This window comes from Taudactylus pleione, unplaced genomic scaffold (assembly GCF_031769625.1).
Source record: "Taudactylus pleione unplaced genomic scaffold, aTauple2 ptg000184l, whole genome shotgun sequence".
Lineage (NCBI taxonomy): Eukaryota > Metazoa > Chordata > Amphibia > Anura > Myobatrachidae > Taudactylus > Taudactylus pleione.
This window is the reverse complement of record NW_028284586.1, coordinates 6,461,744-6,489,406: the sequence shown is the minus strand read 5'-3', so window position 1 is coordinate 6,489,406 and position 27,663 is coordinate 6,461,744. Positions and strand designations below refer to the sequence as shown.

At 46.5% G+C, this 27,663-nt stretch overlaps 1 protein-coding gene across 1 annotated transcript; it reads left to right on the top strand.

Moving 5' to 3' along the window:
* The first annotated feature begins 1,870 nt into the window (after positions 1-1,870).
* LOC148519725 (protein kinase C delta type-like) lies at positions 1,871-27,010 on the top strand. Its single transcript, XM_088476204.1, has 9 exons — positions 1,871-2,078; positions 4,088-4,185; positions 14,959-15,129; positions 15,978-16,069; positions 20,986-21,048; positions 22,309-22,438; positions 24,238-24,393; positions 24,834-24,962; positions 26,966-27,010. Exons 1-9 carry the CDS (start codon positions 1,871-1,873, stop codon positions 27,008-27,010), a joined length of 1,092 nt encoding a protein of 363 aa, XP_088332330.1.
* The last annotated feature ends 653 nt before the right edge of the window (positions 27,011-27,663 follow it).

Genomic DNA, 27,663 nt, shown 5'->3' with positions numbered 1-27,663 from the left:
CTGAGGACCCTGCAGAAGCCAGTCCAGGGCGTGCCCCCTCGCAGGCAGTGGGCCTCCTCACAGAACTCAATTTTAAATCGGATTGCCATACGGAGATTCTGCAGAGGATGGACGCCAGTCTGATACGGGTGGCTGAGGCCCTGGAGCAAAATGCTGCGGCCAACGTGACCATTGCTCAGGCCCTGGCGGAAAATACCAGGGCCAACATCCGCATCGCCGATGCCCTGGAGCAGCTCGTTCGCCAGCACATGGTGGAGCCGACCTCCCTTCCTGCCGGAACATCCAGATCCTCCACCTCTGGCACAACATCAGGCAATCCTCCAAATGTGCCTAGCCCTGTGCCTAGTCCAGAGGCCACAACATCTGCCTCTGGACAGGCCAGCCCGATGGCATCCCGGACCCGGTCTGGCGCCCACCCTCACCCATCCAAACGGCCGAGAAAACGGTGACAGCAATGGCGACTTTTCCCACTTTCCTTCTGTGCTTGGCTCATATTCCTTTCTGGTCAAAACTTCCCTCTCCTTTCTTGTGAAATGTTTTTAAATTTTGTATTTACGATTATGTTAGTAGTTATGTTTTTTTTTTTTTTAGATCAAATATCTTGGCCACAAAAAAAGGCAATACAATATTATGCCAATTTGTTTGTGTGTAAACAATAAATTTTACAAAAAAAACAGACATTGTATTGTGACATTATTGTACAAATGGGTTACATTTAAGCCTGGCCTTAAACGCAAAAACTGACCCTCTTATGTTAAAAAAAAGGCCTCTTTAAGGAACGTTTAAAAAAACACATAGCGATGCAAATTCAACAGTAAACCAAAAAAAAGGGGAGCTAATTAAAAGATGATGACATTATTTTTACAATAGGCCATAACCACCAAATTGTAGCCAAAAAAAAAACCCAAAAATGTACGCTAATTGATTATGTAATCATGACATTAGCAGCTCTGATTTCCACCTGCGTACGCTTTTGTGCTATCCCAATAAACTGCTTTCCAAACACATACCAAGCCGGATTTCAATCCAACACTAATTACTTTACTGACCAGCCACGATTAATCGCAGCACCATCGTGGAGTCCCGGGACGGAGGAGAAGGCCATCGCCAATGTGGTCGAGTAATCCTGACCCTAAGCTGTGCGAGCATTTTGAAGGGAAAGCGGATGTTTCAGTGACGTATGAGACGGTCCGAACACATTTGACGTTCGCATCTGCTAATGTATGTACGCCCCAAAAACGCTTCGCCACGCCTGCGTTTTGTCATCTCCACCCCCGTCAACACCCAAAAACGCCCTGTTCTGTCAATCACATTTGACATGTCACTTCCTGTACGCTATTTTAGGAACGAGAGAAAAAAAGCTCGCAATTTGCCGTACGCGCATGCGCGGTGTAACCCCGACGCATGCGCGGTTAGTCAACATCGGAACGCAACGAGCGTACTGTTGTTAACGTGCGGCTCTGAATGAGGGCCTATGTTCCATTATTGCAGTGATACATACAGATATACTGTAAAAACAAAGCAGGAATATGAACAAGGAATCCACTACCAATAAGGCATAATTAATGGGTAAATTACATTGTCTTCTTCAAAATTCTAGAATTAAAAAAAAGACTATCCATCCACAAATTTCTCTGCCCATCAAACACAGATCCTCATGGATAATATATACATTAGTACAGTGTATAAGAGAGAGCAGCAAGCAGGTGACATCACATGACTCCATGGCCTGGACATCACGCACCTGTAGTCATGGCAACAGAGTTGTTTACTTTCAAAGTTGTGAGCGGCAGTTACCAGAGCCAACTGCCATTTCTGCTGAAGACAGAGACCAGTGGGAAGAAGCAGGACCCTGCGCAGAAGAGAGACGATGGCAGGAAAGAAGAGGAGCCGAAAGGAAGACAACAAGGAGACCATGAAGCCGACAAAGAAGAGACCATGTCCTGAAGACGGTCAAGAGAAGAGGAGAGGAAAGAGAAGCAAGAAGAGAAGATGCAGAGAGGAGGAGTCCCTGGCAAAGAAGATGAAGAGAGCGGTGAGGGAGGCTGAAGAATTGGACGGAGATCAGCCAAGACCAGGTAGAGAGGGGAAGGAGGTTTTATTAGGCAAAACATTTCTTAGTATATGGGGCAGTTGTAGAATCCCAGCTGTATCAGAGAGACACAAAGGGGGAATACAATTAGCCACGATAAGCCGCTTTTTCACCGTGCGAATGCTTATCTCGCAATTCTATTCGCAAAGGTTTTACCGGGTGCGAATTTTACATAAGATTTTGTGCAAATTTCACCACCTCCTGAGCAGGTGAAAAGTTGGAGAAATTTTATTTTAAGGTAAAAATGTCAGGATTTGGTTCAGAATCACTGGGACACCCTCCTTAATGTCTAATTAGGTAAAAATATTTTTTTACCAGCCTAAATTGGCCAATAATGGCATGTCATTTTTGGGGCGATAAAGTGCAGGAAAATGGGTTAATAGATGTGGGACAGGTATATTGGGGTGCTATATGAATGGGACAGGTGATTTTAAGATTGCAGGTGGGTGTTAGAGGCGTATCTTAAAGATTTTTTAAACATAGTATAAAGCATTTCTATGCACCCCCAATATAAGTAGAACATTTATTTTGTCAAAAAAACAATTGCTTTCTAACATTATTTGACTGATTTAGAAAAATGCATATAACGGCTATCTGAGACAACTTAAGATCCACGAAAACTAGTATTAGGCCCACTTCTTTACTTTTATCCTATATTACTTTGGCCTTTTTTGGGGTACTGTCAGATTTCCCCATTTCCACCTACACCTATCACAGATAAAAGCAGCATGATTTATTGCGCAAAGGCCGCTGTACGACTTTTGCAATTAAATTTCGTGAAAAATGGAAGCACGCAAAGACGCAATAAGTTAAAGTATCACGCGATAGGTGCAAAAACTTAACGTGCAACAAGATAAAGCTTTATTGTGGCTAATTGAATTTCCCCCAAAGTATAGCTGGAGGTCTGTTACATTTAATTATTTACATTGATAAAGTTCTATCTTTAAAACGTTACTATATAAACAATATTTGGTAATTTTATAGGGACTACCTGTCTACTTGAAGCATTATAGGGACTAACGTTCTTTATTAACTTTCTTAAGTATCAGGGTACTATAGGAATTACCAGTGTTTGGAATGGGTATGTAATTCCGGCTGTCGGGATGTCTCCTGTCAGAATACCGACAGCAGCATCCCGATGGATGGTATCCCGACAGGAGTGGGTTAAGTATAAATACCCTCCCCCCTTCTGCCTTCTTGTAGCCTAACCCTAACCCTCCCTGTTAGTGTCTAAACCTAACACTCCCCTCTTCGTGCCTAAACCTAACCCTCTCCCCTTAGTGCCTAACCCTAACCCTCCCAGTGGTACCTAACCCGAATACTCCCCCCTAGGGCTGCCTAACCCTACCCCTCCTCCCAAAAACCTAACCCTAACCCCGCTATGCTCCCTAAACCTAACCCTCCCCCTTCGCGGCTAATGATAAGGGCGTCCCAGACTTAAATCGTTCGGGCAGGCGTCCTTGGCGTTTTGGCGTCAGGATTAAGATAGGCGTTGGTATTTCAACACCTATCTTAAGGGGATGTAGTCATGTGGTCACAATCCTGACATCGGAATGCCGGCTAGGAACTAAACGTTAGCCGCGTTGGGGGGGAGGGAGGGTTAGGATTAGGGAGTCTATCAGGGTTAGGTTTGGGGGGGGGAGATTAGAGATAGGCACCCCTAGGGGGGAGGGTTAGTGTTAGGCACCCCCAGGGAGAGGTTAGAATTAGGCACCATTCCCGGGAGGGTTAGTTTTAGGGAGTGGTAAGGGGGGGTTAGAGTTAGGTACCCCGGGGGTAGGTTAGGGTTAGGCACCACTAAGGGAGGGATTAGGGTGAGAGGGGGACAGGGGAGGGTTAGGGTACTTACCTGCCCCAGTCGGGATCTTGATCCTGTCGGGCATCCGCTGTCGGGATTTGAAGAGCCCTACAATGCATTTTATTTAGTATTCACAATTATTCCTGTTCAGTAATCATCACAGTCATCTCACGGTGTCCTTATTCTATTTCCTCAAGGACCAAGCAGCATGTCATCACCCTGCCCCGGTGACGCCTCTCAATCCATCAAGAGATTTAAGATCAGAAGTGAGATCGGCCGGGGCAGCTACGGAGTTGTAAGTTTCATGACTTTACTACAGTACATATAGTATCTTAATGCAGATGCACATAGATAAATGATCTGTATATATTATAAAATGGCATAACTGTAATGGTAATTATCTCCCAATCCGAAACCATCTGATCCTTCTGCAAATACGTGATTATTGAACCAATATGCTTCTAGGTAGTTTTAGCTACAGTGGACCACATACTTACCTACTCCCAAATCTCGGTGGCTCTCCCAGACTCCGGGAAGAGTGGATAAGTCTCCCGGACATGGATCACTGCTGGCTGTCCTGCCCACTTCCCAAGTGAACTGGGCATCTTGATGACAGGTTTTGTGATAAATCACCTCATTGTATACCCGCCCCCAGCTTAACAAGATGGGCATTTCAATTTTGTACAGTGGTGGATGAGCCACGATGATGCAAACATTGCACTACACCCCCACACATCCATCCTGGCTGCTCACTCCCAGAGTGCAACAGAAATATCTGCAACTATGAGTAGCACCATAAAGGACAGCTCCCTATAGGTGACTGTAAGACAGCTGTATACCTACAGTACACCGCCTGTGCACATGTGACTCCAGTACCCAATAAACTAGCAGTTTCTTAAGGGAGAATAATTTAAAAAATACTTATTTGTATATGTCAATGAGGCTGATTCTGAGTAGGACACAAGTGGCAATGCGGATATCAACAAACAGAAGGAAGAAGGAAACGTGCGACTGCATATCCACCTGATCAAACTTAAAACACATGGGGCAATTCAATTAGTTTATTAGGTGCTGTAATTAATGGGCACCCAATGTAGCAAATTCATTATTTTTGGGTGCCCATTAATCATCATGCTTGTAGCGCCCAATTAGATTAGGTTTAGCCACGTAAAACATCTAAACCCATCTGAAGTCCTTGTTGGGGCACTTAAAATGCAGGTAGGGTGCCCATACCATAGACTTAACGCACATTTCTGCTCGCCACCTCAGGAGGCTGTAAGCAGACATGGTGCCGGCAGCTAACGCACCTGAATGGAATAACAATTGAATTGCTCCATCGCTGACTGCCGCTGGTGCAAACATTAGATCTGTTTGGTCTAGTAGGAGCGTCATGGGTGTGTCATGGCATGGATAGAGGTAAGGCGCCTATTTCAGATGGATATTTTGCATGCAGCATGGGCTGGGTGCAAGTACAGATATTAATGATTATGTAGACAATATGTACTAAGCGTTTAGTACACATTGTCTACATAAACGTGTATTTTTAGAGCTAGGACATCTCCAGTACCATGCTGCTCCCACACTTGGGATCCCCCTTGTTGAGCGCTTATCATGATCACCATATATCTGCAGATAGAAATGCTGACAGCTGCAGATGGGATAACAGTGGGCAGGACAGACTCCCACATTTACTCATACAGCACACACAGGCGGATTCTAGCATTAGTATAAGTAGGAGCCCAGAAAAGTGGCTGCAGATGTGTCTGACTCAGGATAGGCGAGGTCCAGCCATTGGGTGGGTGTGGTCACCAAATTTAAGGGCTTGGCCATCCCACAAAAGACATGGCACAATATGCTGCCTGGTAATTACAGGCCCAGTACTGCCGTGTACGATGTACTGGCTTCTGTGTACTCAGACCCACTGCACCACACACTATGCAGCCTAAATTACCACACAGCCCAAACAGTAGTGTAACTTATGTCTGGTCAGCCAGTTTGGTGACAACATATGACCACTCTGACATATAAAGTAGCATGGGGCTGTACAAACAGTGCAATAAGCTCATTTAGTTTAAACACAGCAAAGTAGGAGGAAAGCAGAGATAATACAGTTCAGAGTTACAATTCAATAAAGTGGTGTTTGTGTACTGAACAGTAACTGTATATAAGGTTATCCGTTCTAATAGCAGAATATAATATACAGTATATAAGGTTTGATAAATGTGTTCTACAAAAACCCATACTGCTATGATTTCATTGAATATAACGAGTATAACACATGCGCTGTGGAGTACCGAGGGTGACTCCAGGGGAGCACCAGCTCCAGGCGCCTGCTCCAGCCAGGGTGCTGGAGATCAACTACTATACGAAGGGAAGAGCACCTGCTGAGCTGAGCTGAGCGTGAAACACATAAACAGATCAGTGCCTCCAGATAGGGGGCATGGTGTGGATGGAGAGGTGCTGGTGGCTCCTCTTTTCCAATTTTGAGGTGGGTCCTACATACCTCCCTGGCCCTGATGTCAGCCGGCCTGGTTTGCATGGAGGAGAGAACATAGCGGCTGTGTCTCTGCTGCTGAGGGGAGGCCTGAGCTGGGTGCTGCTGTTGAGAGTCTGTGTCGTGGCACCCGTGACTGGGAGAAGCCTGAACGGTGAGTCTGGTGAGGTCACGCCTGACTGCTCTGACACCAAATGCCAATATGGGGCACTACTATGGCATGTGTATAAGAGACACTACTGTGGCATAACTTAAATAAGGGGCACTATTGTTAGGCAGAATGTGAATAAGGGGCACTACTGTGGCATAATGTGAACTATGGACATTACTATGGCATAACAAGAACTGTGGGGACTACTCTGTAGCATAATGTGAAAAAATAGCCGAAACTGTGGCATAATGTGAATTAATGGGCTCTAATGTGTGGCATAATTTTGACATTGTGGTCATTATTTTGTAACATAATATGAATAAGGGGCACTACTGTGGCATAACATGAATAAAAGACACTGCATGTTGTAATGTGAATAAGGGGCACTACTGTGTGGTATAACATGATTTGTGGGCACTATTGTGTGGTATATTTTTAATTGGTGGAATTACTTTAGTGGGTTGGAATATATCTAGCCCTCCATGTCCCAGTTGGATACTGCCCCTAATGTTTATTTTTATTTCCCTTTAATTTGCTCCTTCATGGTGGATATACCCTCTACCTGGCACTACCTGGCACACTTGGGGGAGGGGGCGCGGTAGCACACACATGCTCCGGGCACCATGGCTACATGCTACACCCCTGCACATGTGGGAGAATACTCCTCACACCATTATAAATTTATAGACATAGAGACACTTATTACACGAGTGGCTGCAGATTTTAACTCACTTACTGATATTTTGAAGCACTTTTCTTATCTGCAGTCATTAAATATTTTACTAACTATGGATCCTATTGTTTAGAATTTACATATGTTTTAAATAAATAATAATATAGTGGAAGATTATTAATATAATCACGGAGGGGTGGAAGGGGTGTGGCCAATACGCCTGCATCTGTTTTGCCTGTAACTACCAAATATGTACCAAATGCCTGTTTGCTGCCGGTCCTGAGTTTGAGTCCAGTGTCTCTGAACTTGATCTCTGCTCACTACCAAAGCAGAACTGATGTACATCAATAAGCCAGTGGGACGCCACCCGAGAGGTTCTGCAGCAGTGTGACCACGCTTTCCCAAAATTAAGTGGTTCCAGTGCTGCTATAGGAGCTTGTTGGTGGCAGTGATGTAACCTCTTACAACTATAGGAGGAGTTGGTAAGAGTAAGGGGGATCCCTATATTCCCCACGATTGGTGAAGTACGCCCACTCGAGTTGCTCAGAAACAGTGACACATTTGTACCGTCTGGACAAGTACGACCCTTTAGTATGTCTGATTTACTACAAAACTCTGGGCCTGATTCGGACCCGCTCGCGAGCGCAGGACGCTCGCAAGCGGTTTGATGGTGCCGAAGTGCGCATGCGCACGACGGAGGGAGCTCCGTCGTGCGCATGCGCGAGACCCTGCGAGCATCGAGGAATCCGTCGCTCGGGGTCTCGCAGCAAAGAGGGCCTGCTGTCGATGGTGAGTGACAACACGCCCCCTTTGGTGGGCGTGCCGGGGGTGTGGCTGCCAGACGGAGGCGTTCCCATGGGAAAGCCTACCGTCTGAGTCTGGCCCCACTGACATCAGTAGTGATGTCAGTGGGAGTGATTTTGGCTCTGATAGAGCCAACATCACTCCTGGGCTTGCGGCAGCGAGACCCTACCGCAGGGTCTCGTCGCAAGCCCGATGGTCGCGATGGTCTTGACCATCGCGACCATCATCTTGGACGCTCGCTATAGCTGTGGGTGGTCACCCACAGCTATACGAGCGGCCAGGAGGCCGCTCCATTTTAAGGTAGGAGGGCCCTGATTCAGAGCGAGCGCTCTGGTCAGAGCGTTCGGCTCTGAATCAGGCCCTCTGTACATACAACACCAGAAAAACATACTGCAATTATCTTAAGCTTTCCAAGTGTCTCATATAAGTAACAAGCATAATAACATCCAAGTTACCATAGACGTGGTCTTCCTTCCGACAATTCCGACAACTGGTTCTGGTGGCAGTGATTAATCATGTTGCTGTACGATCAGCCAATCAGAGACCAAGGTAATAAGAGATATTGGCAAAAGAGACCCCCTGCATTTCTCACATTACATAAGAAGCACACCTGTGAGGTTACTGCAGTGGCACCAGCTGAGAATCCCTTCTCTGTCAGAGGAACTCTCACTATCCCCAGAGTTCTCCTTCTCCAGTGAGTTATTACCACTGAGCTCTGCTCGGGGAATGATAGCCTGGGTAGGTGGTCATGCAGTAGGTGTGGGTGATGGTGGACTTCATCATTGTCATCCTATAAAGGTGGGACATGGATTCTAAAATATAAAGAGGTCAATTCAATGACATGTGAGTTACTCGCGGCCATGGTCCCACTGGTCTTGCATGTTATTGTTTGCAGCCCCATAGGACTACGTACAAAAATCCACAAGTCTGGACTGGACCGAGAGGGGGCGAGTTCAGATGCCCACCTTGACCCCCAAAGACTTACAATGCAAACTCCAATCATTTCTATAGATATAGATCAGGCATGTCAAATGCAAAATACCACCGGGCCGAGTATTCAAGGTCTTAATAGTGTGTGGGCCGTAACAAAAAAAAAGTCTTATATGCAATTTTGAAAGGTTTATTATTAATAAAAACCAAAGCAATGCTCCTTGTAGTAGTTCCCCTTATGCAATGCCCCCTGAATTTGTGCCCAGTATGCAATGCCCATTATGCAGTGCCCCAGTAATGTCCCTAGTAGTGCCCCTTATGCAGAGCCCCCAGTAATGTCCCTAGTAGTGCCTCTTATGCAGTGCCCCCAGTAATGCCCCTTATGTTGTGCCCCTTATGCAGAGCCCCCAGCAATGCCCCTTATGCAGAGCCCCCAGTAATGTCCCTAGTAGTGCCCCCAGTAATGCCCCTAATGCAGAGCCCCAGTAATGCCCCTTATGTTGTGCCCCCAGTAATGCCCTTTATACAGAGCCCCCAGTAAAATCCCTAGTAGCGCCCCCAGTAATGCCCCTAATGTAGAGCCCCCAGTAATGCCCCTTATATTGTACCCCCAGTAATGCCGCTTATGCAGAGCCCTCAGTAATGCCCCTTATGCAGAGCCCCCAGTAATGTCCTTACCAGTGCCACTTATGCAGAGCCCCCAGTAAAGTCCCTTATGCAGAGCCCCCAGTAGTGCCCCTTATGCAGAGCCCCCAGTAATGTCTTTAGTAGTGCCACTTATGCAGAGCCCCCAGTAATGCCCCTTATGCAGAGCCCCCAGTAATGTCTTTAGTAATGCCACTTATGCAGAGCCCCCAGTAATGCCCCTTATGTTGTGCCCCCTTTAATGTCTCTTATGCTGTACCCCCTCCCAGTATAGAACAGGCCCCACTCACCTGTGCACTACTTACCTTTATTTACGATGGCCGCTGTGCACTGCTCAAGTCTGTGCCGTCTTCACTCCTGCCGTCCCGCGTACTTGCTGCCGCTGACTGGATCTAATTAGATCCAGAGCGTCAGGCGTAGGCTCTTCTCCTCGCGGGAGACGTCATGACGTCACCCGCACTCTGCATCACTGGGAACACTGGCCTCTGAAGTGATCAGAGGCTTCTGAGACCAGCGTTGCCAGTTTTAACTAAAGCAAACACTGTCCGATCAGAGCTGAGCTCCGATCATGGCAAAGATGTAGGCCGCATATTATATATATGTGGGCCCACACTTTTTGGGCCTCATAAAAATGTTTATTTGGGCCGCATGTGGCCCGCGGGCTGCATGTTTGACATACCTGATATAGATGGATAGGCTCCTCTCCCAGCACAAATTATACTGATGAACAGATTGTGCAGCTGTATCTCACAACACTGTCCCTCCTGCCACTGCCAATAATTATATTACTCAGAAAGCTATGTGGTCCAGGATACTCTATAGATTGGGCTAGTTAGTGGCACTATAGGCGTTAGATTCACTGTTCAAAAGATAGAAACAGAGGGCCTGATTCAGAGCCACTCGTAAGCGGCCGCTCGCTCGCTCCGAGCGATGTTCGCACATCTGCGCATGCGTATGGGTCGTAATGCGCATGCGCCAACCAGTCAGTGCGGTCGGAAATCGCGTGTTCGCAAAATAGCGAGTGCCTGCTAATTTCAGTGACAGGATGAGGCGTTTGTGGGTGGTAACAAGGGAAGGTGCTTGAAAACGGGGTGTGGAGATCCTAATGCAGGCGTGCCAAATGGTCAAAACGGGCGTTTTAAGGATGTGCATAATTAACAAAGCAGCATCATCGGCCACGTCATTTGGTTGCCTCTTAGCCTGAAGTGTTCCCTCCATCTGAGGCTTCCTGCATACCTCCATTACATTACACCTGACACTGGCCGTGTTACATGCAGACAGGGCTGGACTGGCCATCGGACACTTCATGCAAATGCCAGAAGGGCCGATGGTCAAGTGGGCTGGTCTGGCCGTCCGTTTGGATGCCATACAAAATGTCTTTCCCAAAATGGCCGCCGCCGGAGAGAAGACATTTTTTCCACATTAAGAACAGTAATGACACTAGAGGCTCCGCTAGTCCTCTAGTGTCCACTTGCCATGGTCTGCCAGCAAACACTAGAGGACCAGCGGGACCTCTAGTAACAGGTACTGTGTGACACGCCCCCTGCCTGCTGTGTGTGAACCTCTGTGAAGAGCTGGAAGTGCCGAAGAGGAGCAGCAGGCTTCTACAGAAGCAGGAGGAGACCCAATGCGACCCTGAAGTTGAGAGGAGAGGGGACACTACCAAACACTATCAGGTAAGTGTGTGCACTTTATTTACTTTTTAAATCTGTTGCTCTTTACCCTAATGATAGACAGCTTTATACTGTATAATCACTGTATCTCTCCCTCCCACCCTCTTTGTGACTCCCAATTAGTGTCCCAGCCCCACCCTCTCTGTAACCCCCAATTAGTGTCCCAGCCCCCACCCCCTGTAACCTCCAATCAGTCTTCCAGCCCCCACCCTCCCTGTAACCCCCCTCAGTGTTCCAGCCCCCCCCTCCCTATAACACCCCTCAGTGTCCCAGCCCCCACCCTCCCTGTAACCCCAATTAGTGTCGCAGTCCCCACCCTGTCTGTGACTCCCAATCAGTGTCCCAGCCCCCACCCTCTCTGTAACCCCCAATTAGTGTCCCAGCCCCCACCCTCCCTGTAACCCCCCTCAGTGTCCCAGCCCCCACCCTCCCTGTAACCCACCTCAGTGTCCCAGCCCCCTCCCTCCCTATAACACCCCTCAGTGTCCCAGCCCCCACCCTCCCTGTAACCCCCCTCAGTGTCCCAGCCCCCTCCTTCCCTATAACACCCCTCAGTGTCCCAGCCCCCACCCTCTCTTTAACCCCCAATTAGTGTCCCAGCCCCCACCCTCCCTATAACCCCCAATTAGTGTCCCAGGCCCACAATCCCTATAACACCCCTCAGTGTCCCAGCCCCCACCCTCCCTATAACACCCCTCAGTGTCCCTATCCCTACCCTCCCTATAACACCCCTCAGTGTTCCAGCCCCCACCCTCCCTGTAAGCCCCCAATCAGTTTCACAGCCCCCACCCTCCCTGTAACCCCCAATCAGTGTCCCAGCCCTCACCCTCCCTGTAACCCCCAATCAGTGTCCCAGCCCCCACACTCCCTGTATCTCCCCCTCAGTGTCCCTTCCCTCACCCTCCCTGTATCTCCCCCTCAGTGTCCCTGCCCTCACCTTTCCTGTATCTCCCCCTCAGTGTCCCTGCCCTCACCTTTCCTGTATCTCCCCCTCAGTGTCCCTGCCCTCACCTTTCCTGTATCTCCCCCTCCGTGTCCCTGCCCTCACTTTTCCTGTATCTCCCCCTCAGTGTCCCTGCCCCCACCTTTCCTGTATCTCCTCCTCAGTGTCCCTGCCCCCACCTTTCCTGTATCTCCCCCTCAGTGTCCCTGCCCTCACCTTTCCTGTATCTCCCCCTCAGTGTCCCTGCCCTCACCTTTCCTGTATCTCCCCCTCAGTGTCCCTTCCCTCACCATCAGGCCAGTTTCACACATGTCGGTTTTGACTGGGTGACAAAAGGCCGTCCGTTTTTTTGCCGGGTGTGATATATAATGGTGGCTGAAAACAGGTGCCTCTATTCACACGGCACAGTCGTCATGTTACAGCCGGGAATATCCACTGAGCATGATGGCTGCCGTGCTGTGTCCATGCCGTCCCTGCTTGACAGTAGTGTATAGGAAACAATGTTTCCTTACAAATCAGTGTCCCAGCCCTCACACTCCCTGTAACCCCAAATCAGTGTCCCAGCCCTCACACTTCCTGTAACCCCAAATCAGTGTCCCAGCCCTCATCCCCCCTGTAACCTCCCTCAGTGTCCCAGCCCCCACCCTCTCTGTAACCCCCAATCAGTGTCCCCGTCCTCACCCTCCCTTTAACCCCCCTCAGTGTCCCTTCCCTCACCCTCCCTGTATCTCCCCTTCAGTGTCCCTTCCCTCACCCTCCCTGAACCATCCCTCAGTGTCCCAGCCCTCACCTGTGTGGTGGCACATGTTTAAATCCCTTGCAGAATGTGCACTGTTGTGTGTGTTTTAATACTAGTGTTCCCACTAGACTGTTTCAGCGGGGCGCTGCGTCCTGCCCTATTTCTGAAGGGCAGAAAGCACCCTGCCCTCCAGCGCGGTGCCCCGCTGAGACAGCCTGTGAGCTCTGTCTTCACCCATGGGTCACAGTGTGGGTCACGTGTGGTCAAAACGGCGGCGCTGCGGTCACCGCTGGTGCACCCAGCATCCATTCACAGTGACCGTAGCACTTGGGGACTGCCTGGCACTTAAGTGCCCCAGGAGTGACGAAAAGGGGAAGCGTCATAAAGACACGCCCCCTTTTCTTTGACCATGCCCCTTTTTCGGCCGCACGCGCCTTCAGCACGCGCAGAAGTGCCCTATCACTAGGTCTGGCACCCTGCCTACTGCCGGACCTAGAGTGAACACTAAATACAGAGAATACTGTACACTTTTATGTTGTTCTAATATTAATTATATGTGTCCGAGCATAGACTAAGCAGTGGAAAGAGTTAGGAATAGCAAGGGGAGGAGTCTGTGACAGGAACCAGGATGCTGACACCAAGGGGTCAATCCTATTAGGTGCTATGTGTTGTTGCAATGGCATTTAAACGCAGCCAACGGCACCGCAGCTCGCACCCTTCGCTACCCAAGCCAGGATTCGCATAATTTTGTTCGGAGCCCTATGGGGCTGCGAGCAATATTAGGCAAATCGGGGCTGCTGTAAAGTGCGGCCACTGCCGCGATGACTCGCGCCGGCGAGATCATCATGGCTAATATGATTGACCCCCAAGATGGGCCTGTGTGCTTTAAAATGCCAGGGCCTATTTTTAGTCCCAGTCCGGCCCTGCATGCAGACCTGTCGTCCATACATCGCACCAATCACTGCCACCCAGAAGATTCCTGCAATCCTTTGTGATACAGTGATGATTCTGAAGACCTCACTACAGGTTGATTTTTTCCAGCGATCTTCTCCCTGTGCCACCCAATTCCACCGCTGATGGCTTTTGACCTTCCACAATAATGGGAGGAGCTCTGAAGTAGAGGGGTCCACTAGGGAATTACATGGCCTCCCCACTGGGTCACTCTGGATATGCCACCCAGTCACTGTGTACCATTAATCACTGGCTAGATGCTTTCTATAACAAAATAGGAAGAAAGAGAAATGTTCATAGTCAAGAATTATTCATAGAAACTGCTATATATCCTTTAATTACGTATTACTCACACAGCACAATACTAATATCCATTATAACAAAAACAACTCATTATAAGCAGCAGAATATCAGCACCCCCCAGGACCTATACCCTTTGGGAGATATTACTCATCTTACGTCAGGCTTGTCTACCCTCCCGATCTGGGCCAGGAGCCTCACGATTTTTGGGTGCCGCTCCCAGGCCCCCGGAAAGGCAGGCAAGCCTCCTTGCAGCCAGCAACCCCCCTGACCTCCCCCCATAATAAACTACAAACCCCTGCAGCGGGGGGGGGGAGCGGTGACGCGATTCACGCTGAATCGCGTCATCGTGGCCCTGCCCCCTGCTTCACAATGTTGAAAATAACGACATTGTGAAGAGGGGGCTGGGCCACGATGATGCAATCACATGGCCCCACCCCCGGCTCCACCCCCAATGTGCCGTGAATGACCAGGCACACCCCTTGCTGTTAGCCGACAATCAGCTCCCTCCCGGAAGGAGGGAGTTGATTGTCGGCAAGTATGTCTTACGTTATGACTGTGGGTGGGACTGAATGCAGACTGTGTAAGCAGCTACTACCTATATTCACATTTATGAGCTCATTTTAACATCTAATACATGGAAAGTATCTACAGCGCAAATAGTTCTTATTAATTATGTTCATAATCTTTTAATATACTGTATATACTGGAGCAGCCATTTGTGCTCCTCACCCTGTAAAATATCTACATCTGTGACACATTCAGGTCCTGCTGGCATATGATAAGATCACAAAGAAGGACGTAGCCATGAAGCTCCTGAATAACAACGGAATGACAGCGAGAGAAGAGGCCAGAGCGCAGATGGAGAGGAGAGCTCTGCAAGCAACATCGGGAAGCCCCTTCCTAATACACAGCCTCCTGTCATTCCAGACCGAGGTATTACCATAATGTTACACTTTTCCTTGTGGTCAGGAGACAGCTCTATAGCAGTGGCGCACACCAGGGGGGGCTCTGAGTAACAATGAGGAGTTTGGAATATTAGCAGACTGTGCTTAGGGCCTGATTCAAAGATGGATGGTAATGCGATCGCAGCTGTGATTTCGTAAGCAACACAGCTGCGAAAATATGCTAATAGTTACAAAGTTTACCCAAGCATAGGAATGCTAAGCTCACCTGGGTTAATATCAATAACATTGACGCACATCAGGCGGCCATCTTGCCCTTGCGGTAGGTATGACCACCCGCAGACTTGGCAGCTCTCCTGACACGCATAGGGCTCTCATGCTGCATTGGAGATCGCTTGTTTTACACCTAAATACATTCCAGAGAGGATCCATAAACAAATCACAACCTCTTATATCAGTATAATGTCCTGAGAAATATATGCATTGTGCAGGCTTACCCCCACGTATGTGCACAGTGCACACGCAGGCAGAAGAGGTCAGAGGAGACACATATTGTTTAGAATTTATTTGATGCAAATCACCTCCACTGTGTCCATAGACCCCATACCCACACTGTTATATTGTAGTCATGTGGATGGCATGTGCATTTACAGAGCTGGCATTAAAATAAGTCCCATAATGTCACATATTTCAGCTCCGTCTATGTTACTAAGTTCCCCACACATTTATAATCAGATACAGTAATGGTCACTGTGTAGAGTATGGTGGAGAGTACGGTGCCTGCTGTAGACTCTGAGCGCCCAGACCAGGTAACTGGAAGAGACTGTGCTAGAGTATATAGCAAATATGTGACTCTGTTCTGTTTGTGTCTTCTGATAGGAGATTTTGGGCTTCGTCATGGACTATGCCAGCGGAGGAGACCTGTTCGAACTCCTGCATAAAAGAGGCCGTCTTGAGATCGACGCTGCAACGTAAGAGCTATCACTGAGCTGACGTGAAACTCTGCGTAATTGTTTGCAAGAGACAATCTGAGACATAGGCGCTTACAGTGTGGGGAATGAGATATATTATGAGAATAGAGATGTGTCCTCATACAGCTAGCCTCAATACACCACGCAGCGCAACTTACCCGGTGTAGGTGAGCTGTTAGGTCCCGTGCTACTCTGCTAGCGTCATGCCTTCTGCTATAATGCCACGTATTACGGATGTGAGACAAGGGAAAGTGGGCGTCATTATGTGAGGCTGTGATCGCAATGCTTGACTGCGATCACAATGCATTTGCATATCACCGCTGATATTAGCAAGAAGAGTTAGCAGAATAGCGATCCGTAGTGAATCAGGCCTTCAGTCACACACTGATATATGTGTTGCATATCAAATAAATCAGCACAGACACTCTCATTGGCTGCGGCACTCAGGGCCAGAGCTGGCTTGGATCTCACTCATGAGCTCCGTCTTCTGGCTCATGCACTGGGTGAAGGGAGAGACGTCTCCCCCATAGTGCAGAGCGGGAGGTCGGAGGAGCGGACGGCAGCGGGCATAGGAGCGTTGATTCTGGTAAGTATAATTTTGTCTGTGTGTTTGTGTCTGCGTGTTTTATGTGTAAAAGGCACTACTACTGGGGGCACTGTATAAGGGGGCACTACTGGGGCACTGTATAAGGTTCACTTCTTGGGGCACTATATAAGGGGTACTACTTGGGTCACTGCATAGGGGGCACTGCATGAGCGGCACTACTGTGGGCACTGTATAAGGGACACTACTAGGGGCAGTGTATAAGGGGCACTATTGGGACACTGTATAAGGGTCACTTCTTGGGGCACTATATAAGGAGTACTACTTTGGTCACTGCATAGGGGCACTACAGGGGCACTACTGGGGGCACTCTATAAGGGACACTACTGGGGCACTGTATAAGGGGCACTATATGAGGGGCACTATATATTGGGTACTGCATAAGGGGTACTCTATAAGGGGCACTACTTGGGACACTGTATAAAGGGCACTACTGTGGGCACTGTATAAGGGATAGAACTGGGGAACTGCATAAGGGGCACTACTGGGGGCACTAAATAAGGGGCACTATATATTGGGTACTGCATAAGAGGCACTATATATTGGGTACTACTGGGGGCTCTGCATAAGGGGCTCTACTGGGGGGCACTGCATTAGGGGTATATTGGGCACTTTATAGGCGGCACTATATAAGGGGCACTACTGGGGTACTATATATTGTTCACTACTGGGGGCACTGTATAATGGGCACTGCATAATGGGCACTACTGGGGATACTATATATTGGGCACTACAACAGGGGGCACTACTACTGGGGACATTGCATATGGGGCACTACTACTAGGGGCATTGCATAATGAGCACTGTATAAGGGGCATAACTACAGTGGGCATTGCATGAGGGGCTCTACTACTGGGGGCATTGCATAATGGGCCCCTGTATAAATGGTGCAAATGGAATGGAAAAGAGTTCTCCCAGAGTGACGAGAAACGGTGGTGTCATGTTGATATGCCCCCATTTTCTAGTGGCCTCGCCCCTTGTGGCATGTGGTCACACCCACTTTTTCGGCACGCACACATAGGGTGGGGGCTCCATTTTTCATCTTGCCCTGGGCTCCAAATACCCTAGTTACGTTACAGATCGCATCTTAGACACCCAACGCTAGCAGTCTCACGAGACCTGGTGCACCAAGAGGGGCTTTTTCATGCGACTGTAGCAAAGATGTGTAAGGACACAATTATACATGGAGTGGCAGAACAGTTAGCATACACTGCCTTCATTACATTTGCCCTAGTGATTATACCAGTACTGGCCACCACTGGTCACCACATTGTGTGTACCTAAGACTCAACCACATTACAGATGGAAAAGAAGAAATAATGGCCCTGATTCAGACCCACTCGCGAGCGGCTGTCCGCTCGCAAGTGGGTCGATGTTCTGCACTGAGCATGCGCACGACGGAGGGAGCTCCGTCGTGCGCATGCGCCAGACGCGACGAGCGAAGGAAAGTCCTTCGCTCGTTGTGTCTGATCAAAGGGGGCGTGCTGTCGATGTTGATTGACAGCACGCCCCCTTTGGTGGGCGTGCCGGGGGCGTGCCTCCCTGACGGGGGCGTTCCCACGGGAACGCCTCCCGTCAGAAGCAGGCCCACTGACATCACTAGTGATGTCAGTGGGAGTGATTTTGGCTCTGATAGAGCCAAAATCACTCCGGACCTTGCGGTTGAAAACCTCAACCGCAGGCTCCGGCTCGCAGTTTCGATGGTCGCGATGGTCACGACCATCGCGGCCATCAAAATGCACGCGAAAATAAATTGTTCCAGCAAGTTTGGGGTTCTTGAAAATGGGTGCAAGCATGGTTAAAAATCGCTAAAGTGAGGTTTTAAAAAAACGTAAAAAACGCACCTTCAGCAAGCACCTGCAATCAAAAAAACACCTAGGGCATACTTGGGGGACCCCCTGGAGTCTATTTTGCTAGTTTTTAAGTTTGTCCCCCAACTTTGGACTTTTTCGCCCCCAAAAACAAAAGTACTTTTTTGGGGTGAGCTAAAGTATTTTTTACACTTTTTTTGATGCAGGTTACCTTTGGGCGGCTTTCCCAAGGCTGCAGGGGTGTTCATGCAACTTTGCACCACAAACCCCCAATTCTGCACTTTTTTTCGCCTTCATTCAGAGGCGAATCTTTTCATTGGTTACGAGGCGCAGACTTTTTACACCGGCAAAAAGTCTTTGGAATTGAATACGGGTATAAGTTTTCACCTGGAAAAATTACGTCACCGGCAAAAACTTTTCGCCGAAAACGGCTTATTGAATACGGCCCTAGGACTCTTCCTGCATGCATTTGTCTTTATATCCCTTTTCTATAGCTCTCTTACACTCTCCCCATCCCCTATCTCCCATATACACAGTATGGGACTGACACAGAGCCGCACTCTTCTGTGACCGCATTAGTGTCTCTTGCCGCAGTTGTATCTATTCCTTTATAGTAAATGCTAGTATCAGCCCTTCCCGTATGTCTGACTGCCATGCCCACATAATGCGTCTTTAGACGCTGCCATCGACGCTCCAACAAAATGCACCTGCCCCATACTAGGAGCATATTCTCCATCAGTGTTTAAGCATCTGAGCTCATGTCCAGTTATGTGACATCAGACAGTATCTCTGTAATAGCCATCTCCTAGTCACAGCCCGGGAACACCCAATACATTTCCAATACATTTCTGAGATTGTATATCTCAGCTGTTACTGTGCTTCTTTACACACACACTGCGGGATGCATGCACTGCGTCTCGCAGTGCGACTTAAGGTAGGTACACACTGGAAAGATATATCTGCAGATGATGGTTGTACCCCGCGGCCTCTGCAGCAAGTGTATGGGCGGTCGGCTGATCGCTCGTACACACAGCACAACAATGAGCAGATACATCTGCCATTGGCTGTGCTACACAACTGACCCAATATGTCTGTGAACAAAATCGTTCACAGTCATATCGTCTATACACACTGGCCAACGTGCACACAATATATTGGCTGTTCAATTGAACGGCTGATATGTTGGCCAGTGTGTACCCAGCATTATAATCAGCCCTTATGGCTCTCTCTTCCTTCCCCCATGGGTATGATAATACTCTGCAGAGGCTGTGACTGGATTCCCAGGGGACACTGGGAAGTGACATCATGTGAGCAGCCAGTCCTATTGGCAGATGGAAACTAGAAGCAGCTGATGCATAGTGCAGTATGCAGCAGCTGCACACACCTTTAATCTTCAGGCTCCCATACATCAGCAATTGATTGTGGCAATTCTTCAATTTGCAATCGATTGTGTATAAAAATCTTTCCTTTTTTCAATCGATTGTGGCAATTCTGCAATCTGCAATAGATTGAAAAAGGGAAAGATTTTTATACACAATCGATTGCAAATTGAAGAATTGCTGCAATCAATTGCTGATGTGTGGGGGCCTTTCCTCTACATCAGATTGCTCAGAAGACGTCTGTCTGCTGCAGAGAAACCAACAGATAGGAGGAGAGCCTGGCTGAAGGGGGAGGAAGTAAGCAGATATGTGCTATAGTAACTATGCAGTGGCTGCCTGGTATTCACATCATAGCAAACAACCACCTTTATAAGGGTCTTAGATCTGTGAATTATGGTCCCATAAACATGGCACAACCTGTACTGCACTGATGCCCCCAGTGACCTTACCTGCGCTGTGTCACCACTGACTTTATCAACATTTTTCCTTTCCCTTGATTACCTTTCTGTGTAAGAATAACCATTATTGGCCACCCTCCCCCCTTACATCAAAGCAGCTGCTAATACTTTCTTTATGTAGAAGTACCAGCAGGGAGATGAGTGAGGGGGTCACGGGTGGCAATTTGTGTGTGTGGAGAAGTTGGCGCTACCTGCAGGGTCTTGGAGGAATCAGCTTTGGAACTAGCCATCCCGAGCCGTCATGACAGGGGCAGAGCCAGAGCCTGCTGTGTTTATTCAGAGCCACCTGTCACAGCTACTGGGCATCTCTGGATAAACACAGGTGGCTCTTGCTCTGACCATGCATGATGCTGAGACCCAGCAGGTAGCCCCTACCTCTCCACACACACAAATTGCCACCCATGACCCCCCTCCCCCTATTTCCCTGTTGCTACTTCTACATAAAAAAGTATTAGCAGCTGCTCTGATGCGGGGTAGGGGAAAGGGTAGGCCTGCTGTGCCACATCCAGCAGGTGGCGCCCCTATGCACTTGCCTCACGCGCCTAGTGGGAAATCTGCAATCTAGTAAGATATTCCATGTACACAACTAATTCTGTATCTATAGAATCATCATGGAGAACAGAATCTGGGACATTACAATAATGTTACATTTCTTCTTTGACAGATTCTACGCTGCAGAGATAGTCTCCGGTCTCCAGTACTTCCACATGATGGGCTTTATACATCGGTAACTACCTTTCTTTTCATATATCATTAAATATAGAAGAAATTTAACTTTTAGGATTTCCATGTTCTTCACAGAAATAACTGTTCTTACAATGGGAAATTAATGAAATGAAAACCTTATAAAACAAAACAATAGTTAGCAATGCATTAAGTGTTAAGTGTTGCACCCAGAGGGCATAATGTCATCACCGAGCAACTAGGTTACTGCTCGGAAGGAAGCTCCAGTACTGATCCAAAGACACTGTGGGAGAAATCTTGATGTCTTTCACAACACAGTGTAGGAGCCAGAGTAGGGTGCAGGTTGTTGCTGCGGGTGAACATGGCCAGTTCCATCCCAATGGCTACCCACCCTATGTGATGGCCCCACTGCATCGCCTCCTTACAGCCCTGCCTCCCAACGTTGAAGGTGTGCAGATTGGGACAGTGGTGTGACCATGTAATGAAGGGGTGTGGCTGTGTCTCAGAAGAGCATGGCCATACCTCCATGGTGTGGAGCAATAGGCTGGCCTTTATGTCTATCCAGTGAACCTCCTACCACCCTGTCACTGCCACATGCACCTTTGGCAGAGCACAGCAAAAGGGAAAAGTGATGCCTCCCAACTATAACACTAAAATTGGGCAATTGGGAAGTATGCTATTAGTATATATGTGGACCCGATTATGTTTGGCTCCCATAAGCTTGTTATCCTATACTGAATAACTACACAAGTGCAAAGTACAAAAATACGGGGAAGTCATAATCTGTGCACAGAAAAACGATACTCTTTATTAACTACTGAAAAGAGTAAAATAATCCATTATCAGTATAATAATAGACTATATGAGTCATAGAAAATGCGGACTTGTACTGCATACACCTTTACACAAACTGACCTATTTCTTCCCCAACCACACTACAAGGCACACACCCATTCATCACAGCTGTTATAGAAAATCAGGGAACCCGTGTGCAAGATATTTGTATGTGCCCCCTCTTCCCAGTGAAATAAGGTGCTGGCGCCAGCACAGAAGACTGATGTCAGAGGGTTTGCTACCTTCTCCCCAGATGCACTGTACTTCACAGTCCTTGGTACTGTCTTCATAACATGGGACTGCCCTCATCCGGCCAGGTGTAATAGGCATTTATCCTCTAGGTGGCGCATGTTTCCACATTCACAAAATAACCTTACTCACTTATGATACTTTGTATTTCTCCAGTAAGTACTTGTTTTCAGTGACAGATGATGATCCACATTCTAAATGCAAAATGTCCATTTTACAGAGATATTAAACCGGAGAACATCCTCATTGATGACGCCGGCCATATCAAACTGGCCGACTTTGGGCTGGCAGTAACTACTATCCACGGAGCCACGGGCTATGCTGGAACACGAGGGTACATTGCCCCAGAGGTGAGGATGTAATAATATAGGGATGAGGTGGATTACTGCTATTCATATATGTAGAATCCTTGTAGTAAGCTAAATATGGAGGAATGAATTGCACATGTACACAATTACCTCCATATTTACCTCCTCTTAATCAATTAGGGCCAAGCCCGGATGGTCATCATTACCATGCAGCATGTGCAATAATCAAATTGCCCAACCTGATGATTCCCAGTATGCCCGTAATATGAACCAAAACACAGCAAACACCCAATTTACACACACAAACTGCCATACAATTTAGAGAGTAACGAGTGACTCTCAAGTAATACAGAAAGCAACCTAGTGATTCATATACCATGCAGAGAATTTCCTAGTGACTGATATACAATACAGAGAGCATCCTAGTGAATGCCATACAATAGAGAACATTCTTGTGACACCACACAAGAAAAAGCATCCTAGTAACTGATATACAGAGAGCAATCTAGCGACTGTCATACAATAGTGAGAGCAAAGTAGTCACTGTCATACAATACACATATAATTCTAGTTACTGAAATCCAATTGGTCCTAGTGACCTGTATACAGTACAGATAGCATTCTTGTGACAATACAATATAGAGCATCTTAGTGACCGCCATATAAAAGAGCCTGTGACCATAACAAAAAACAGAGAGAATCATTTGACCACAATACAAAATAGAGCAGACTAGTGATAATATGTAATACAAAGATCACTTTTGTGACTGCTACATAATATTATCCCCTCATCATTAATGAAGCCCTCCTCAAAATCAGTAAATCTTTAGTTTCAACATCATTAACACCTTTATAATCATTAGCTCTCACATCCCATAATTAAGTAATCCTCACATCAATGAAATCTATTTATATTCATTAACGTTTCAATACCACTCAGATTCTCCTGATAATACTGAAATGTCTACAGTGTCTGGTCCTGTAAATGTTTGCCAGTAATTGTGGACCCAGTATGTCATTAAATGGTATCCATGCACTGAGCTTTCATTCATCTGACATGTATGGTCCGATGTTCTTAATCTGCCATCTGGTCACAGACAAATTTGTTGCAGTGAATATTAATATTACACTTTGGGAAACACACTTAATGCAGTGAGGTGTTTCCTTACAATGACAGAACGCCGGAGATTGCCATAGAAAAGTGTAGAAGGGGAACTACACGTATATATCATCTCTTAGTATGTAAGCTCCTACAGGCAGGGCCCTTCTCAGTCTGTTTTTCCTAGCACACCCCATGTTACCAGTGCTCGTCTCCTTTTCCCAATCATTGCCTCTGACTCTGCCTGCTCGCTCATACATTGGGTACAGCATCACTTAGTACTGAATGGAATCCCACCTGGCTCCTGCTAGCGGAGCTGCCCTATCCTTGCCCCTGCTATCTGTCTGACCCAGTCTGTGGTGTGATATTGTTTGGTACTTATTTTATATACTTAGTCGGGTCTGCTATGGGTGGCTTGATGATGTGATTTTCCTTGAAACTCATCATTGTGGTGCCATCCTCACTTTACAATGCCAGGAATTGCGGTACTGTATAGTGGAGAGGGCGCCATAATGATGAAATTGCCGCACCCCCAAAATCTTTGCTGCCCCCCTCCAAGAGACTGCAGCCAACATATCAGTAGGTATGATACATTGTACTTTATAATTTACTTTCATGTAGTATTATGTACTGCCCTTTCTCGTGTCCTGTATGTGAGTATTGTACAGTGCTCACTGCCCAGTTGTGTTCTCCTATTTATAATACCGTCTAACCTAGTGACCAGTTTTCCTCTTATTGACAGATGCTCTCAGGACAGCAGTATGATGCCGGGGTAGATTGGTACGCCTTTGGCGTGGTATTATTCCAACTTACCACGGGAAAACCCTGGCTCTGCTGCAAGCTCTCTGTGTTGCCAGGCTACCACCTAAGACCTATTACACAAAACATCCTTGAACAGGTCAGTGTGAGTAGATACTTAGGATTCGGTACTAGGTACAAGAATATCATGAACAATATTTCCCCATGGTCAGTATGTTGTATCTATAAAACTCTCATTCTCTAATACTTGTCATGTAGTTATTCTTGTTATGAATGGCCAGGCAGCGATATATGGAGAATCTATCTATATTACATACATCACATTATTGGTTCCACCTATCTGACACTCATAAACAAGTGGTGGCTGAAGAAAACTCCAAGTCAGAACAATCAGTGCTGCAGGAGTCACTTTACCACTGACATATTCTATCCTAAACTAGATGCACACCATCCTCTGATTAGGGTAAAAGATTAATGCTTTCTTGTTTGACTAAATTACATTGCTGCCAAATATGTAGGTATAAGGGATCAAATTATAGCTGAACTGCATTTTAGTTGCATTCATGTCGCTCTTTTCAGCTCCTGTGTACAGATCCTCAGATGCGTCTGGGAGTAAATGGAGAAATTTGTTATCATCCTTTCTTCGCGGGTATTGACTGGTATGCGTTAGAAGAACTGCGCGTACAGCCTCCATTCATACCCGGCAGAGTAAGTGCATAGAACTGGAAGGTACCATATAGGAATCTCATCATGTTCACCTGCTAATCACAACCCTCATTAGATTATGGGAGTCATGGGATGGATAGTCTAATCCTTTCATGGGGAGAGGTGTTGGCATTATGTTGTGTTACCAGACACTGGGCTTTTTTTTTTTTTTTTAAATCACTTTTTATTGAATTTTCAAATAGACACTGGGCTTCAAACACCAAATATTCTTATTTGGGTGTCATAACAAGATAAACTGCAGCACGTGTGACGTGTGTGTATAAGGGTTAGTCAAAACAAAACCACAAGGTATGTCTAAGAATGACATAATTCCCTCATAATTATAACTCTCACTTCCTATTAGACACCCATATCTGCCACCACTAAGATTTGGCTCAAAGCTAATTCTTTAGGAAGTCTCATTTGCTCTCTAACTTATCTCAAAATAAAATATCAACCTAATTTAATCAGTTATTGTAAACCCAATAATCTGCCTTGAGTGTAGCAGCATAACAACCCAGCCTATCGCACATGCATAGCATATTTAAGAATTCTATAGTATGCTTTAAGAATGCTATTAAATGCCGTTTAAAACGACAAAGATAACTCAACATACTAAGTAAACAAAAAGAGAATAAAATATTGATATCAGTCATTTACGTCAGTCCCTAGGGGAGGTTACAATTTATGTTCACTATCAAATGAACACACACACACACACAAACTAGGGTTATTTTTATGTCAAATACCAACTAACCTACCAGTATGTTTTTGAAGTATTGGAGGAAACCCATGCCAACTCAGGGAGAACATACAAATTCCACACAGATCAGCAATGACTTGGAATTAAATGCATGACCTTAGTGCTATGAGACAGTAATGCTATCCACTATGCCATCCACTGTTGCCCACAAATGGTGTAGTGTTTCCTAAAGCATACTGAAGTGTTAATAATAGTAAATAAACAAAATATAAACATGTGCACAAAAGTATATTGAGCATGAACAAGTTAGATAAATTATTTGGAAAGATTCTGGATGTCTCCCCCTTCTTAATAAGGTTAGTAACCAAGCATGACAGAAGTCATATGACTGATTCTACTAATTACATGATGTCAGAGAAGTTTGGAAATATGAATTATGAAAAGTATTGCTTTGATGTACACTGGTTCCTGTATAAAAGATAAAGTACTTGGGAGGGATCACAGCTATTCTTGTCAGTACTCACAGCATCTGAACATACCATTAGCCATAGGTAACATCCTGATCTTATCATGTAGCTGGCTTCCAGGCCTCTCTGCATAGACAATCCCTGCTGACTTACAGCAGATTTCTAAAGGATCTTCCAGACATATTACTCCCAGTAGTAATGGCTCACAGGGCTGTCTTACAAAACCATATTATTGGGAAGGAATTGGTATGAAATACCGAAAGTCGGGACCCTGGCGGTCAGAATCCTGATACCAGGATCCCCACAGGGTTAACATACCGACACTTGGTGGTCGGTCTGCTAACCCTTCCCCTCTCCCTACCTTAACCCTAACTCTTTTGTGCCTAGCTCTAACCTCCCCCCTAGTGCCTGAACTTAACCTTCCCCCTCTCCACACCTTAAACTTAGACCTCCCCCTAGTGCCTAACCCTCCCCCCACCCCACTACTTACCTTCATCATCCCGACAATCGGGATGCCGGCGTCGGGATTCTGTATGGAATCGGGATTCTGGCACCAGTAATGTAAGCATTGGCATTCCAAGTGTCGGGGTGCCGAACACAAACCATTGGGAGTAGTAAGCATCAGATCATGACAAATGTGTAAAACAGTATTAATGTCACTGCTGTAATTGGTTATGCTTCCACTATAGGTAAAAATATATATGCTAAACAGGAAGAAAAAAAATTGTATTTTCATGCAGCTCTAGTTACAGATAGACATTAGTTATCTTGTGTGTCCAGGAGATTTTCCATCACTTCCCTCATGTGAAATTTGTCTGATTGTCTTGTACCTGCAGCCACCAAAGAAAGGACTTCCACCTCCCCAGATGCTTGAGGAATGAATACCACACACAGGAGTGGGCATCCCTCGGTTCCATTAATTAGAAGCTGTCGTTCAAGATCCAGACTGCTTAAAAACACCCGGCCCCTCTGTCAGCCCGAGTTATATAAGGTGGCATAACATCGCCCGTCATCAGTTGAAAGACCTATATTCTCCAAAGCCCTCAAAGTACTGGAGGCAGAGATTGAGGCTCCCACAGTATCTAATAAAATAAGTTAAGTAAATACTGTATTGTAAAAAAAAAATCTTATTTCCTTAGGCAAAATATTATTAAAACTAGTAATAAATATAAAATAATATATAAAATAAAAATTAGCAATAGTAAAATATTAAAAAATAGTAATTAAAATTTGGATCTAAATTTTCTGTTTAAATGTTTTATGTGCATTTTTATTCTTTGTACCATTAGTTAAACACATTATATTATAAATTAAATTACTTTATATTTACTCTATCAATTTTAATATCTAAAGTAACTTAAAGAATAAATAACATCTAAGGAGTGAGATTGGCTGGCTAGTGAGGGGAGGTGGAGGCCAGACCTTTAAATAACATCAGAGGTGTGAGATTGGCTGGCTAGTCAGGGGAGGTGGAGGCCAGACCCTTAACTAAAATGATTAATTTAGGTTAATTTGTTGTTAATGTTGCATATAT

Bases quoted from the DNA above. Each gene is read 5' to 3' on its own strand.
- LOC148519725 (XM_088476204.1), top strand. From the start codon at position 1,871: ATGGCAGGAAAGAAGAGGAGCCGAAAGGAAGACAACAAGGAGACCATG. The intron at 21,049-22,308 runs GTAACTACCTTT...TCCATTTTACAG, and splicing joins ATGATGGGCTTTATACATCG to AGATATTAAACCGGAGAACA. The intron at 22,439-24,237 runs GTGAGGATGTAA...TCTTATTGACAG, and splicing joins GAGGGTACATTGCCCCAGAG to ATGCTCTCAGGACAGCAGTA.